This window comes from Rattus rattus, chromosome 13 (assembly GCF_011064425.1).
Source record: "Rattus rattus isolate New Zealand chromosome 13, Rrattus_CSIRO_v1, whole genome shotgun sequence".
Lineage (NCBI taxonomy): Eukaryota > Metazoa > Chordata > Mammalia > Rodentia > Muridae > Rattus > Rattus rattus.
This window is the reverse complement of record NC_046166.1, coordinates 6,954,480-6,969,001: the sequence shown is the minus strand read 5'-3', so window position 1 is coordinate 6,969,001 and position 14,522 is coordinate 6,954,480. Positions and strand designations below refer to the sequence as shown.

Here is a 14,522-nt window from a genome sequence, read left to right as displayed (position 1 = left end):
CTCTAGATTAATATGGCCCAACTGAGGCTATGAACACAGGTCTTCCCAGAGCCTTAAATGTGCTACTGAGCAGAGAGATTGTCCCCAGGGACAAACTGTCCTGAGCCTTCCATACCGGTCTACTCAGGAGCTTCTGTGAACCTCATATCCAAGAAAGGGCAGAGTAGTGGACGCTAAGAGTACCTCGGTTTCTCTGGGTAAGTTGCTGGCTACAAGGTGTGGGCACTAACCTAGTCTGTACTCTGCTAGGGTGAATGGCGCTACCTTTTGTCTGGAGGCTCCATCCAGACCATGTCTGAGAACCCTGCCCCACATTGGCTCTCAGACCGGGCCTGGAGAGACATCTTGGCACTCTCAAACCTGCCAGCCTTTTCTACCTTCTCTACCGACTTCGTGCAGCACCTCCCGCAATTCCAGGCCATCTTTGACAGTGCTGAGCCTCACAGGTGTGCTGGCTCCCACAGTATGCTCCCAGGGACCTAAGAGAAGACCCCAGAAATAGGCCCACCCAGAGACCTCCTCTGAAAGGCCTGGTCTTGCCCTGCCTCTATGGCCACATCTCCCTGTGCTTCTAGCCCTGTTCTCTTGGGAACCCCCATACATCTGACAAAGTTCATGGGCCTGTGGTTTCCTGTAGGCTGGTTCTGAGTGATAGGTGGGCTTTATTGCAGGGAGATCTTGCCTGGCATCTGGAACACATACCTGGACGACTTCCAGAAACTGCTTATTCTCCGTTGCCTGCGTGGGGATAAAGTTACTAATGCCATGCAGGACTTTGTGGCCAACCACCTGGAACCCCGATTCATTGAGCCCCAGGCAAGTGATGATCCTGGCAGAGCTGGTGTCCTGGGTCTCAGGAATACGGCTGCTTTGAGACCTACCTTCCAGCCCTGTCCAGGAGAGAAATCTTGGAACACAGATGAGCTAGGACCTCAAAGGCCCTTCTGGCACTGCTCCAGGAACCTCTAGAATCCCTGCCCTTGCCCTGAGCCCTGCCTCTCACCAGCCCAAGGTGGTCTCAGCATCTCTTCCTACCCTTCCAGACAGCCAATCTGTCTGCAGTGTTCAAGGAGTCCAACTCCACAACACCCCTCATCTTTGTGCTGTCACCTGGTACTGACCCTGCTGCTGACCTCTATAAATTTGCAGAAGAAATGAAGTTTTCCAAGAAGCTCTCTGCCATCTCTTTGGGACAGGGTCAGGTAAGGGGAAGGTAAGGAAGAGGTAGGCTAAGGCAGATGAACAGCTCAATGTACTCAATGTTCCTGTCCCCACAGGGCCCTCGGGCTGAAGCCATGATGCGCAACTCCATAGAGAGGGGCAAGTGGGTCTTCTTTCAGAACTGCCACTTGGCACCAAGCTGGATGCCAGCCCTGGAGCGTCTCATCGAGCACATCAATCCTGACAAGGTGTGCCATGATGCCTGCCCACAAAGTGTACAGGCCAGACCCAGACACATAGATGCATGCCATGATGCAGCTAGAGTATTCTGGATTTTTTTTTTTTTTTTTTTTTTTTTGCGGAGCTGGGAACCGAACCCAGGGCCTTGCGCTTCGTAGGCAAGCGCTCTACCACTGAGCTAAATCCCCAACCCAGTATTCTGGATTATTAACTACACTATTATTGGCCTCTGAGTTGCTGGGTCTTGGCGTTGGTGGCTTCCAAGGGCTATGCAGGACAGACTGGTGGCCCCAGGACCTGCTATGCTAAGGCCTGTTCTCAGCCAGTTGTCTGCACTGCCTTATTTCCTAACCAACTCAAGGAAGGAATGGGTCAGAGGAACCTAAGTCTGGGTCTTTGTGCTCACGCGGTGCTGTGGCCACCAGGTACACCGGGACTTCCGCTTATGGCTTACCAGCTTGCCCAGTAATAAGTTCCCAGTGTCCATCCTACAAAATGGCTCCAAAATGACTATTGAACCGCCACGGGGCGTCAAAGCCAATCTATTGAAGTCCTACATCAGCCTCAGTGATGACTTCCTCCACTCCTGTCAAAAGGTAAGGCATCAGCTAGAGAGATGATGCTCCGTGGTCGAGAGTACTGGTGGTTCTTCCAGATGGACCTGAGTTCAATTCCCATCATCCACATCAGGCGGCTCACAATGGCCTGAAACTCCAGCTCCACAGGGATCTGACACCTCTGGCCTCTGTGAGCAACTCTGTGTGCACTCACGAGCACACACCCACACAACTCACACATAGGAAAAGGGCTTCAAAGGGGAGACACCTTCTAAGTACCCACCTCCTGTCCCAGCCCTTCCTCCTATGACTCTGTCCCTTCCTGTCCTACAGGTTGTGGAGTTCAAGTCCCTGCTGCTATCTCTGTGTCTGTTCCACGGCAATGCACTTGAGCGCCGTAAGTTTGGGCCCCTGGGTTTCAACATCCCCTATGAGTTCACAGATGGAGACCTGCGCATCTGCATCAGTCAGCTCAAGATGTTCCTAGATGAATATGAGGATATCCCCTACAAGGTAGGCAAGGGCAGGCTCGGTGCCACTGACGTGGGCACCTGTAATGGGACCGTTGTTCACCCGTCCCATAGGTTCTCAAGTACACAGCTGGAGAGATCAACTATGGTGGTCGCGTCACTGACGACTGGGACCGACGCTGTGTCATGAACATACTAGAAGACTTCTACAACCCTGCTGTGCTCTCTCCTGAGCACAAGTACAGCGAATCCGGCATATACCACCAGATCCCACCCACCTATGACCTCAATGTGAGTCCGCAGGAAGGGGCCTGCCAGAGGACTTCCCTGGGGTCCCGTGGAGCCTTAATACAGGAGAGGAGGCAGTAGGAAGAGGGACAGCTTTGTCTTCCGGAGCACCAAATGAAAAACCCATCCCACAGTGAGGAATGCGGTCAGTCAGGCCAGAGGGGAGCAGGTTCTATGGGGAGAGATGAACCCTGCCTTGCCAATTCCAAGTATCACTCAGTGTGGTGGTAATGCAGACTCTGAGGGCGGCACTCCCTAAGCACATACTCTAGGGTGGTGGGGGAAGCATCTTGAACTTAGGTTGAGTGAGTACCACATAGGGACTGACAAGAGGGAGCATGTTAGGTTTGAGCAGCTACAGGGTAGGATGGCAGGAAGGGCTGAAGGAAGGCAAGAGCTATGATACACAGCACCACAGAGACCATCTCAGTTCCAGAAGCAACGGTGAAATGAACTAGGAAGGGTAGTGGTGGTCTGAAGGCGGGGGCAGAGCAGGCTGAGGCCTTCACTTTCAGCCGTCTTGCTTCCCAGGGCTACCTCTCCTACATCAAGAGCCTTCCACTCAATGACATGCCTGAGATCTTCGGTCTGCATGACAACGCCAACATCACCTTTGCCCAGAACGAGACGTTTGCCTTATTTGGTGCCATTCTCCAGCTGCAGCCCAAATCCTCCTCCATGGGTGGCCAGAGCCGGGAGGAGGTGGGTAGTAATAGAGGGCCAGGGTTTGGGCAAAGCCAGGCTGCCCTGTCCCGCCTACCCCCAGGAGTACAACTCGATTAGAATCTTGCCATGGCTGAGTAGCCAGCCTTGCCCCTCATGTCTCTTTGGCCCTGCAGTTAGTGGAAGACGTGGCTGAGGACATCCTGGTCCAGGTGCCCAAACCTGTTGACCTGGAGGAGGTGGTAAACAAGTACCCTGTACTGTATGAGGAGTCAATGAACACGGTGCTGGTGCAAGAGGTCATTAGGTAATGTCCTGCCACGCCTAGGCAGACCCAGTCAGGCCTGGGCACTGCTGGAGAGACAGTAGGTGTTACTATTAGCCAGCTGTTGGGCTAAGTACTAAACATCTGTCCTCAACTGTGGCTGCCGACTCTCGTTCTATAGATGGATAAACTGACCCCCCCACCCCCCGCCCAAGAATGTTTAAGCCACATATTTGCTAAGGGCCGGGGCTGGTATTGTACCCAGTATGCCTCACCCAGTTCTGCACCTAAGCTTTTGTGTTCTATCTGTGGCCTCAGATCGAGAGGCACAGATACTGCCATAGAACCCCAGCCCACTAACAGCTTGCTCCTGACCTCACAGGTACAACAAGCTCCTAATGGTGATCACACAGACACTCAGTGACATGCTCAAGGCAATAAAGGGGCTAGTGGTAATGTCCCTGGAGCTAGAGCTGATGTCCACCAGCCTGTACAACAACGCTGTGCCTGAGCTCTGGAAAGGCAAGGCCTACCCGTCGCTCAAGCCACTGGCTTCCTGGATCATGGACCTGCTGCAGCGCCTGAATTTCCTGCATTCCTGGATCAAAAATGGCATCCCATCTGTCTTCTGGATCAGTGGCTTCTTCTTCCCTCAGGCTTTCCTGACAGGCACTCTACAAAACTTTGCCCGAAAGTTCGTCATCTCTATCGACACTATCACCTTTGATTTCAAGGTCTGAAGGAGGGCGGTAGGGAGGGGGGTTAAAAGTTGGAGTAATCTGAGTAGGAGGTGAAAAGACCCAGGCCAACAGCCCCAGGGGAAATCAGAGGGGCAGGGCAGACTACAGGTAACAGACTGTAATGGCAGATAGATGATGGGCAGCCTGCGGCTTTCAGGACAGAGACCTGCCTCCTGATACAGATCCGCATCCTGTTTCCAATGTGGGTGTCTGCGTGCCCACCACAGGTACTGTCCTTCGCACCATCAGAGATTGCGGAAAGGCCCGGGACGGGGTGCTATATCTACGGACTGTTCCTGGAAGGCGCTCGCTGGGACCCGTTCGATTTCCAGCTGGCTGAGTCCCGGCCCAAAGAGCTGTACACAGAGATGGCTGTTATCTGGCTTTTGCCAGTAGCTAACCGAAAGGTCCAGAACCGGGACTTCTACCTGTGCCCCATCTACAAGACTCTGACCCGTGCTGGTAAGGCTGCCAAGGAGACTCGTCACTGCAGGTGGAAGTCTAGGAAGTTAATGCAGACCCCGATTGGCTGACCAGCAAGGCTGGTAGAGGTTTGGCCAGGCCAAAGCCCAATGCAGCAAGGTAGTATCTGGAGGTTCAATTCCCAGCCTGTTTGCCCTCCTTAGTAATCTACTGTTCACCCACAAGCCTCTAGGGGCTCAGAAGACCTGAAGCCAAAAGCAGGGATGAAGCAGTGCTGGGCCCAATAGAGACTGAGATGGGTGGTAGCACCTTCCTCTTCAGTCACAGAGACATAAATCTAGGCAGGCCTGAGCCTTGATCAGATCCAGTCACAAAGGAGCCTGACTGTGGGGCCAGGGTCCCTCCCTAATCCCAACCCAGGTCTGTGGAACTCACTGCCTATGCTCCTGTCCCTAACCCAGCCCTTCTCTAGCCATGATAGGGTATAACCTAAACTTAACCCCTTCTTGCCTGCTTCAGGAACATTATCGACTACAGGCCACTCAACCAACTACGTCATTGCTGTAGAGATCCCCAGCAACCAGCCTCAGCGACACTGGATAAAGCGTGGTGTAGCTCTCATCTGTGCCCTGGACTACTAGACCCAGATAGAAGGGCAAGGGCCATTAAAAGTTCTCCAGTAAGTCCTGCTGTGCCTTGGCTATGTACTTGAGGCCCCATCCATAGGGCCACTGTAGGAAAAAGGGCTAGAGCATTCTCAGTAGAGAAGAGTAAGGTAGAGAGAGGCAGAGGCAGCTCTGGTCTGCCCAGATGCGGTAAGGGATGAGACACACACCCTCTCAGGTCCCAAGAAAAATGTACCGGGTCGATGTGTGGGCAGCCTAGCTTTGAGCCAGAGCCCCAGCACCTTTTAGGTTCAGAGCCATCAGATCTGGTAAAAGCCAAGCACCTCAACTCTTGGTATACCCTGACCATAGCCCATCTGAAATCTTCCCCTCATTTTAGGTCCTCAGTCCCATCCCAGGCCTACCATGCAACCAACCATTTCTTCCTCAGAAATACGTACCACCTTGCTATCAACAGAGCTTTGGGCCAGAGTCTAGTCAGTCTCTCATTCCACCGTAGCCCAGCCTACCGATGTCAAGATAACCACCAAAAGATCACTTATTAGCACACTTTTATTCTTCACTCACTGATTCAGTATTTACAGACACTATAGCGGGTCGGACTGCTGTACCATCCCCCCCACAGTTGCTATGTACAGGTAAGGGGCCTGCTTGGATCACCTGTATCTAGCAGAGGGCACAGGGCTATCTGGGCCTGGAGCTTGAAGCAGTGCTGTGCTTACTACCCCACTGGCATCAAGCCCTATGGGAACACAGAAGTTCTAACTCCTCTTGACCCTGTCCCCTACCCTGAGTACCTGCATGAGGCCAAGGAAGCTGGCACGGTCGGGAGAATTGAATAGTGCCAGCCTCATTCGAGCAGCCCTGCCTCTGACATTCCTAAGAGAAGACATGGTAATACTGAGGGGCTAAGTAGTGGCTCCTCTGGACCCCAAGAGACGGAGATTAGGAGCCTAAGGTAGGCCCACGGCCAGGGCCACAACACTGAAGGCAAAGAGCCCCAGAGCCCTGCTCTGACTCACTAACAAGTCTGGGTGGTACGAGGACAGTTCAAACACTTGTCTCCACGATAGCTGTGGGACCCTGATAGGCTGTACATCCTACTAGGATTCCCCATGCCCATTCCAGCTCAGCAGCCAGGTCCCTGAGTTTGGCGCTCTCCCAGAAGGAATCAAGAGTAGTAGGCCAAGCTTCTTCACAACAAGGACAGGCTGGTGGCTGGTGCTAGAGCACCAGGACTAATGCCTTCTGGGTTTCCCAGCTGGTACTGTGGTTATAAGAGACCTGGGCCCAGCAGAATGACAGCTGCTGGGAGAGAAAGCAGAGTCAGGAAGCTGGCCATGTTAATACAGTGGCAAGATGGACAAAAGTCAAAAAAATAGACATCTCCAACAGGTAGAATATATATCCTGCTGCTCTTCAGATGGCCGTGGAGGCCACAGCACCCTCCAATTCCAGCTGCTGCTTCCTGAGCATTATGGAGCTGCCTTGTCCCTGCCAGACCCCAGAGCATAATGCAGAATACACATCTCATTCCTACTCCCAGGGCCTGGGCTCTAGCTGAACTATTCAGTAATACTTGGAAAAGTCGAACAGTGAAGGGCCCTGGTGAGGGCCTTGCGGCAAGAGAGGCTGCAGAGTCAGGGCTAGAGGTCCTCACTGGCGTTTGGCCTTATAGGGGCGAGAGCGTTTCCGCCTATCAGGCTTCCGCTGCTTGTGAAGCCGACCAATGCTGACCCCTTGGCGGCGCCGCACTGAGATGTTCTGCTCCACTAGGTTGGCGAGCATTCCTGTAGAGGGCAGAAAACGCCTTAGTAGGTGGCTGTCTCCTAGGCTCACTCAGCCCTCCCTGTGCTAGAGCACAGCTGTGTCTGATCAGCTGAGGATGAATTCTTGGGAGGTGGGAGTGGGAAGGGAGTGTGAGGAACATGACCCTCAACAGGGCAGGACAATTAAGACCTAGCAGGCACCTCCTCACCTTCCTGAGCCAGCATGGATATGAAGGTGCAGATGAACTCATCATAGTTGTGGGTCCTTCGCTGGTCATCAATCTGTGGAAAAGAAGGCAGGTGAGGGCATCACAGCTCACCTTCTCAGAGCAGCTGGTCCTTGGGAGAGGACAGAGGAACGGGCAGTAGAGGGGTCACCCACCTTGAACTTCTTCCTTTTCTCCACCTCCTCCTTGAGACAGGCCTCATAGTTTGCAATCTCGGCCTCTACACACTTTAACAGTGCTAACAGCTCCTGCCACAACCCAACAGTGTACCTTAGGGGCCTGACTGGCACCAAAGCTCCACTACTAAGAAGCAACTAGAAACACGAGTGAACAGCCACAGTCCATGGGGCTATCAATGCCATCCGATCCCAAAGGGTTTCCTGGCTTTAGCCACCAACTTTCACACCAAAATTCCAATCAAGAACCCAAAACCTGGGAGTAGGGGCCTAGGTCCTTCCCTCTGCTAGGAAAAGGCGGCTGAGAGAGACTTACCTTGGGCGAGTACTTCTCTCCACTCAAGGGCTCACTGGACCTGTTCAGCCCAGACTTGTCTCTGCTATCTGTGACTTCCACCACCTCCTTCTCCTCTAGGCTGCTGGACCCCTGGCTGCCTTGGCTTGATCTGGTAGAAGGTGAGGAACCCTTCCCACCCTCTAGGAGAGAACATAAAAAGATGCATCAGAAACATGACACTTTGTAGTCACCAGGCCACATCCCTCCTCCTCCTTGGGTACACCGAGTGACTAGTGCGGGAGTTCAAGGCCCACCTGTGAGTGCCAGGGGACTCAGTACACCATCCTCAGCAAGGTGCAGCAGGCCCGTGCTAATGACAGGACCCAGGTCCCGGACAGCACGGTTGTAGCGTATGCAGTCAACACGAAGTAGGCTGTCATCTTCTCCAAAGAGCACCTTGGAGATGTGAGAGGTGACAGGGCTAGAGGGCCGTGTTGGGTTGGCTGAGCGGATGGGTGAGCGCAAGGGTGAGTTGAAAGCACTGCCAATCTCAGAGGCTGTGTCCGTGCTCTCATTGCTAGGGGTGGGTGAAGGCTGCGAGTGTGTGGGCACAGCCACGGCTGGACTCCCAGCCCCACTGCTAGTCTTGATGGACAGAGGAATTGAAAGGTCTTTCTGAGACTCTTGAAGCTTCTCAGTTAAGACATTGATGGTGTTGGGCTGCAGCACTGACAGCTGCCCATCTGAAGAATTGCTCAACGATCCTGGCTTCCCTGTCCCCTTCCGCTTGTATCTGTGGGGTCCAATAAGAGGTAAAAACAGGGAATGGGCTAGGTGACCACACCCAGCAGTGTCCAGAATGGCTCAAATACAATCTCTTCTTCCCAAGCCCAACTAGAAGCTCCTAACACTTGATCCAAGCAATCTGACAGCAATGACACCCCAAGTGCCACAGTACAGGCAGAGGTCTCCACTCTAGCTCCTCACGTCTAACCTTCCAGGACTACATCCTCCAACAGAACTGCCATCTTACCAATAGATCACCTCTCCAACCTCTTCTCCTAGCCCAATTCTTTGAGGTCGGACTGAAAGATCACCTCAACAAAACATGTTGACACATAACATGGTAAGATGTTTACCTCCCTCTAAACCTACCATACATTTTTTTTGAAGACTTGGGGTTAGCCCCTCAAGCCAGCCTCATCCAGGGCCTGCATTCTCTAGGTGCCTAGTGATCTCTGCAGAAATGCCTTCTCAGGTGACAGGGTGGAGTATTTGGAACAGGACCTGAGGTACCCAGAGCTTGAGAGCTCCTCAGAGTCAGGACTGACCTGATGGCAGAACTGGTATTCTGCACGTCATCCTCCTCATCCTCATAGTCCTCCTCATCATCAGAGTACTGCTGGGGTCGGACTGGAACTCGGCTGCGGCCCACACCTGCCGCCAGGTCTTCCTCCTCCTGGAGCAGGCGAGAACGGCAGTAAGAACAGAGCTCACCCAGGCTGGGCACGGTATTGCAGCTAGGGAAGAAGGTAGCTTGGCTCTTGGCTGTGCAAAGTGCTTCTAAGAGAGACAGAATGCCTTGCCTTTTGAGTTACCAGGAGAAATCTTCCCATGTGCCAAGGAGTATGCCCAACTGTGTAGCCGGCAAAATAGACTTAAATGTCAGAGGAGGAACTCTCCTGACCACCTTAAGGCTGTGCAACCATGGTGTGGTGGGGCCTATGAGTATTAGAGGAGCCTGGTCATCAAGGCCCAACCAGAGAATCAAAGAGTAACACTGGGAACCCAACACTGCAGCCTCCCAGATGAGGGTACCTTCCATCTTACCTGCATAGGGGATTTGGCATAATTGTGATTATCTAGAAAGGCTGGCAGCCGCTGGACAATAGGGGTAGGGGTTGGGGGAACCCCATTGAGGCTGCTCCCTGAAGGCTTCACCACCAGCTTAGATTTGCTGGGAGGACTATGGGTTGTAGTTTGTGGGCACGAACCAGCCACCTCCTCTGCACCATCTGAGACAAGGCGGAGTATAAAGAGGACATTCAGCTGGGTCCGTAAGAAAAGCCTACAGTCTAAGCCTGTGGCAGTTGTTTCCCCAGTGAAGACCACTAACAGGATAGGCAGGTAAGCTCTAAGTCACACAATGAGATGGGGAAAAACAAGACAAACAAGAAGGGAGCCTATAGAGAAAAAATAGAGGTGGGGTATATGGATGGGACAGGATGGACCACCCAACACAGAGGGGTGTGTGTCTAGGGTCATGACAGTCCTTTAGGAAAAGCTCACTCTGCTCTCCCTGCATTTTATGGGGAAAGCTTTAGTACTGGGATTTCCAGCCTGCTGCTAGGGCCTCTGTACCACCGCCCAAGTACCTTCTGGAAGTGCTTAGGTCTCCCATGTCAAGTTAGGATGGACAGCTGAGGCCCCAAGTCCCTCCAGTACCTGTGTGAGTGCACTCAGAGGCCGCCGGGGTTCTGCCCGCCTCTAGCCCAAAGGGAGACTTGCTGCTGGCTGGCTTGCTCTCCTCAGGCAGTTGTGACTCTTGAGATTTGTGGGTCTGAATCAGCTCTGGCTGTGTTACTCTAATCAGCTTAAAACAAAACACAAAGCTTAGAAGAGGATAGAGCCAGGTTTCCCCCTTGGACAGCGAAGGGCCTTGACCCTACCCAGTCATTTATTTAGTGTAAAATAAAAGGCCAAGTCACAACATCTTTTTAGAAGCTAAGTTCTACTACCCCTACAAAGGAAGCAAAGGAGAGTTAAAGCCTCTGTCTACAAGACACCGACTTGGGAACTGGACAGAGTCAGGGAGCATTGGACTGGCATGGACAGGCAACTTACCTGCTGCAGGGCCTCCAGGACTGTTTGTCGGTTCCCCTTCAGCACATGCAGCCTGGCCTCATACTTAACCCTGCGGTCAGGCACCACTGCCATCAGGTTGAAGCGAATGTCATGGTAGGGCTCCCTGCAATCACAGTGGCAGACATGAGAGAACTTCCCACCCCAGCCCTGCTGTAGGACTGAGGCAAGTATCTTGTTAGAGCTCCTTTCACAGTCACATCTGTAGCTGTTAAGTACAGGCCCCACTCCAATAGGCAGCCAGCAGCCAGAGACACACACGCCAGACACCTTGCTGTACCACTCAAGCCCCCACAAGGCTTGCCCCTCCCGCCCAGCCCAGAGCAAGCCGCAGGCAACCCAGGCAGGAAAGCAAACATTAGAATCCCAAGGCCCAAGCCTGATCTTGCTAGGTGCCATGTGGCCTTACAATCTACAGATGATCACACATCTCTCTTTCCCACCTAAAGGGGACATAGCTCCAGAAGGCCACAACCAAGGGTCCTTACCCTGCAGTAGCAAGGCCGATTCGCTCCATGATGACCCTTCGGGCTTTATCTGTCCACTCCTCATCCTCTCCCCAGGGCCCTAGGGAAGACAGAGGCAAGGAATCAGCAGGTGGGAAACTCTGAGATGGCGTAGGCAAGGTTAACAGATTAGTGCGGTCGAGCAGCTACAAGCTAGTCACATAAACAGTACAAGGTGAAATCATGGCAAGAGTTAGATGTCCCATACCCACTCATGGGCCTACGTCTCAAGGATCTAAAGTCCCTGAGATCCAGAAAATCAGAAGGAAGCATGAGAAACCCAACAGGCCCCTTCCTCTGAAGGCCTACCATGATCAATAGGGTAGACTTTCAACCCATCCAATTCAAAGAGCCGTCCTGTGATAGGCACATAGCTGACAAAGTGAAACGCCTCCATGGTCCGCACTGCACTGAGGCCATTCTGTTTCTCTGGAAGGTGACGTGGTTCTGGCCTGAAAAAGAATAAGGTTAGAGGGGTTGGGGACTTAGCTCAGTGGTAGAGCGCCAAGGCCCTGGGTCCCCAGCTCCGAAAAAAAGAAAAGAAAAAAAAAAAAAGAATAAGGTTAGAGATACCCTCCACCACCCCTACTCCACATCAGCAACTACAGCTCTCACCTACCTGGCATGGCTATTATGTGCCTTGGCCAGTTCAGGGGCATTGCCAATCGCATATCCTTTGCTCTAAAAAGAAGATAAGACTACATAAGAACAGGCTGTCAGGTGAGCCTTTGGACAGGGGACGAGGTCCATAAACCAGGCTTAGAGGTATCCCAGGAGTTTCAAGCAGACAGATGAACGCTCCTAAAGGGCTGCTGGTGGCAGGTGACACCTTACTTAGGACCTCCCAAAGAGATGGGCCATGCTGGCTTTACATGGTAACCAGTGACTACTGGGGAACAGCACAGCCTGACAGAAAAAGTCACAACAGAAAAGGTTCTGACACCGGTAACCTAAGTCTTTTCTTTTTCTACTTCTATCATCTCATTTCTTAACAGCAAAGCCTAAAATCAATTACCTTCCACATTACTTATGAGTCAAATAGATGATGATAAACATTTGAAAAGGAAATGACCACACAGTACCAGATACCATGTAGTGGCATTACCAATGGCTCTGAGGGTCAGATGTTTCCAGCCACCTGTGAGCCATGATTTAAGGTACTGCAGCATACCTCAGGGCTGAAGCCTTTGGTGAAATCCTTCATTCGACTCAGCGTGGGCCCCAAATCCACATTGCTGCAGTTCAGAAGCACGCTCAGCAAGGCGTGAGTGGCACAAGAGTTGGGAATCAGCTATAAATCAAAAATAGTCACTCATATACCCTCATATTTACTCTGTGCCCCAGGCAGCCCCTGCCCACATTTATTGAGAATGAAGACTAAAAAAGATGTTAACATCCTTCAGCTTCCTCTGCTTACCCAGTCTGTACTCATTTAACACAGACCAACTAAATAACTCCTATCCAGGGACACCACTGACTATCGAGGTTTCCCCTTCAGTGAAAAAGAGCTAGGTTCTGCCTACCAAAGGGTTTCTGCAACATCCACTCTCGGTACCAGTCTAGCCTCCCCACTGTCACTTCCCATGCAATACCAGAAGCAAGCAAAAACAAAAACAGCATCCTGGCCTTCACACAAGCACAGAACTCGGCAGACCTGGTGAGCAAAGAACATGTTATTCACGATGTCATCATCAATCACAGATGTATCATCCACCAACGTAGAAACCTTGCGGCGGGACCTGCGCTCTTCGATCCATTTGAACAGGAAGATAAATCCATATACAGGCCTAGAGAAGCAAGAGGCAGATGACAATCAGCACCCCCTTCTTTCTCTCCCTCATCCTTTGCACTGAAGGGCTCTGGCACTGAGCCCTCACTCTTCCCAAGACTGTATCCAACATGGCTCTCAGACCTCAAACCCCAGAAGCCTATAACAGGCAGCCAGGTATGAACTTGATGCTCTGAAACCTCACTCAGTTTCATTATGAAGTCTAGGCAAGAAGGAAATCTGGAACTGCCGGCCCAGGATGAAGCAAGGAAGGGATACAACAAAAGGCACAAAAACTTTGATGAAAAACAAGTACCAACTCTCACTGGTGGACCTCAGCCTCCAGCCCTAGTACAAGTAGTAGAGTACGTGAAGTTCTGAACCAGTTCCTTCACTTCAAAGCTGTTAGGATCTCTATGCCTCTATTCTATAGATTACCAAACCAAGAATCTGAATTTAGGTGCCTTAAAAGGGCCTTGTCACACTAACCAATTGATACAGGATGACCTTGTTTAGTTTTGTTGAGACATGGTCTCACTAGGTAGCTTATGTTGGTCTCAAACTACTCAGGGATCTGCCTGCCTCTGCCTCCCAAGCACTGATATTAAAGGAGTATACAACTACTACTGCTAGGACAAATTCTGTGTGGTGACTAAAGGCACAGCACACATGGTTATGTAATTGATGGCTTGTTCGCTTACAAAAAAGGCACTGTGCAACCCTGTGCGACCCGGACGCAGGCTTACTGCTGCAAGACCAGAAAGGCAGTTGAACTCCCAAGACTGTACTCCAAGAGCCCTTAGGGGGGCTACGGCTTCCTTCCTAAGGGAAAACACTGAGGGAAGACTGGGAAGGGAAAAAAAGTCCAAGAGGGCACCCACAAAGAGTGACGCATTCTTAAGTGATATTTTATAAAACTTAGGTTTTCTAATACTGCCTCCCTTGACGGGGTACTATTCCCATATCCCTTTCTCAGCCCTCCGGAGGTAAGGGGTGTCCCAGCCACTCACCCCTGGCATTTACTCTGAAGGTCATAGATCTCCTCCACTTGCACCCCTTTGACACCTACAATCAGAAAAGGAGAGGTCGGCAGGGCAGCCTCAGGTTCTGCAGCGAGAACTCAAGGACCACCTCCTACATACACACCAGCCAGGGCCCGACAATCGGGGGTAAAGGGGTTCTTACCGAAATCTTCCACCAGGAGGGTGAAGAGGCCTGGGTGGGAGGACAAGAAGAGGGATTTGTCAGGCAGGTGAGTCCGGGGCCCATCCGGCCTCCCCAGCCCCCGGCCCGCCGAGGCCCCTCCGTACCCGGGTCACTCTCCAGCTCCAGCCAGCCCTTATTCATCTTCCCGCGGAGCGGTCTCTCAGCGCCATGTCCAGGCCCTGCTAACCCCGCGCCGCCCCCACCGGGAGCGCCCACCGCCCTCGGGGCTTCTCAGCCCCACACAGACAACGGGCCGCGCCGCGTCACTCACCCGCGCCGGGAGTACAACGTCATCACC

At 52.3% G+C, this 14,522-nt stretch overlaps 2 protein-coding genes across 2 annotated transcripts in view; one reads left to right on the top strand and one right to left on the bottom strand.

The window, feature by feature from the left end:
• Dnah1 (dynein axonemal heavy chain 1) overlaps positions 1-5,497 on the top strand; it is a 60,648-nt gene extending 55,151 nt beyond the window's left edge. The window contains exons 67-78 of the mRNA XM_032918449.1: positions 250-446; positions 672-816; positions 1,044-1,202; positions 1,278-1,409; positions 1,827-1,997; positions 2,292-2,471; positions 2,543-2,719; positions 3,248-3,418; positions 3,556-3,686; positions 4,027-4,378; positions 4,612-4,846; positions 5,327-5,497. Of these exons, the coding sequence (XP_032774340.1) occupies positions 250-446; positions 672-816; positions 1,044-1,202; positions 1,278-1,409; positions 1,827-1,997; positions 2,292-2,471; positions 2,543-2,719; positions 3,248-3,418; positions 3,556-3,686; positions 4,027-4,378; positions 4,612-4,846; positions 5,327-5,448 (2,172 nt within the window). The 3' untranslated portion in view covers positions 5,449-5,497. The remainder of the gene's footprint in view (positions 1-249; positions 447-671; positions 817-1,043; positions 1,203-1,277; positions 1,410-1,826; positions 1,998-2,291; positions 2,472-2,542; positions 2,720-3,247; positions 3,419-3,555; positions 3,687-4,026; positions 4,379-4,611; positions 4,847-5,326) is intronic.
• Positions 5,498-5,967: 470 nt separating this feature from the next.
• Positions 5,968-14,521, bottom strand: Bap1 (BRCA1 associated protein 1). The gene is made up of 17 exons (XM_032918447.1): positions 14,329-14,521; positions 14,204-14,233; positions 14,029-14,083; positions 12,905-13,037; positions 12,422-12,541; positions 11,870-11,931; positions 11,560-11,702; positions 11,233-11,311; positions 10,727-10,850; positions 10,328-10,475; positions 9,713-9,897; positions 9,214-9,341; positions 8,197-8,675; positions 7,922-8,082; positions 7,585-7,677; positions 7,412-7,484; positions 5,968-7,223 (listed from the first exon to the last, which is right to left on the bottom strand). The coding sequence occupies exons 1-17, from the start codon at positions 14,363-14,365 to the stop codon at positions 7,090-7,092; spliced, it is 2,184 nt and encodes a 727-aa protein (XP_032774338.1). The 5' UTR covers positions 14,366-14,521; the 3' UTR covers positions 5,968-7,089.
• Position 14,522: the final 1 nt, after the last annotated feature.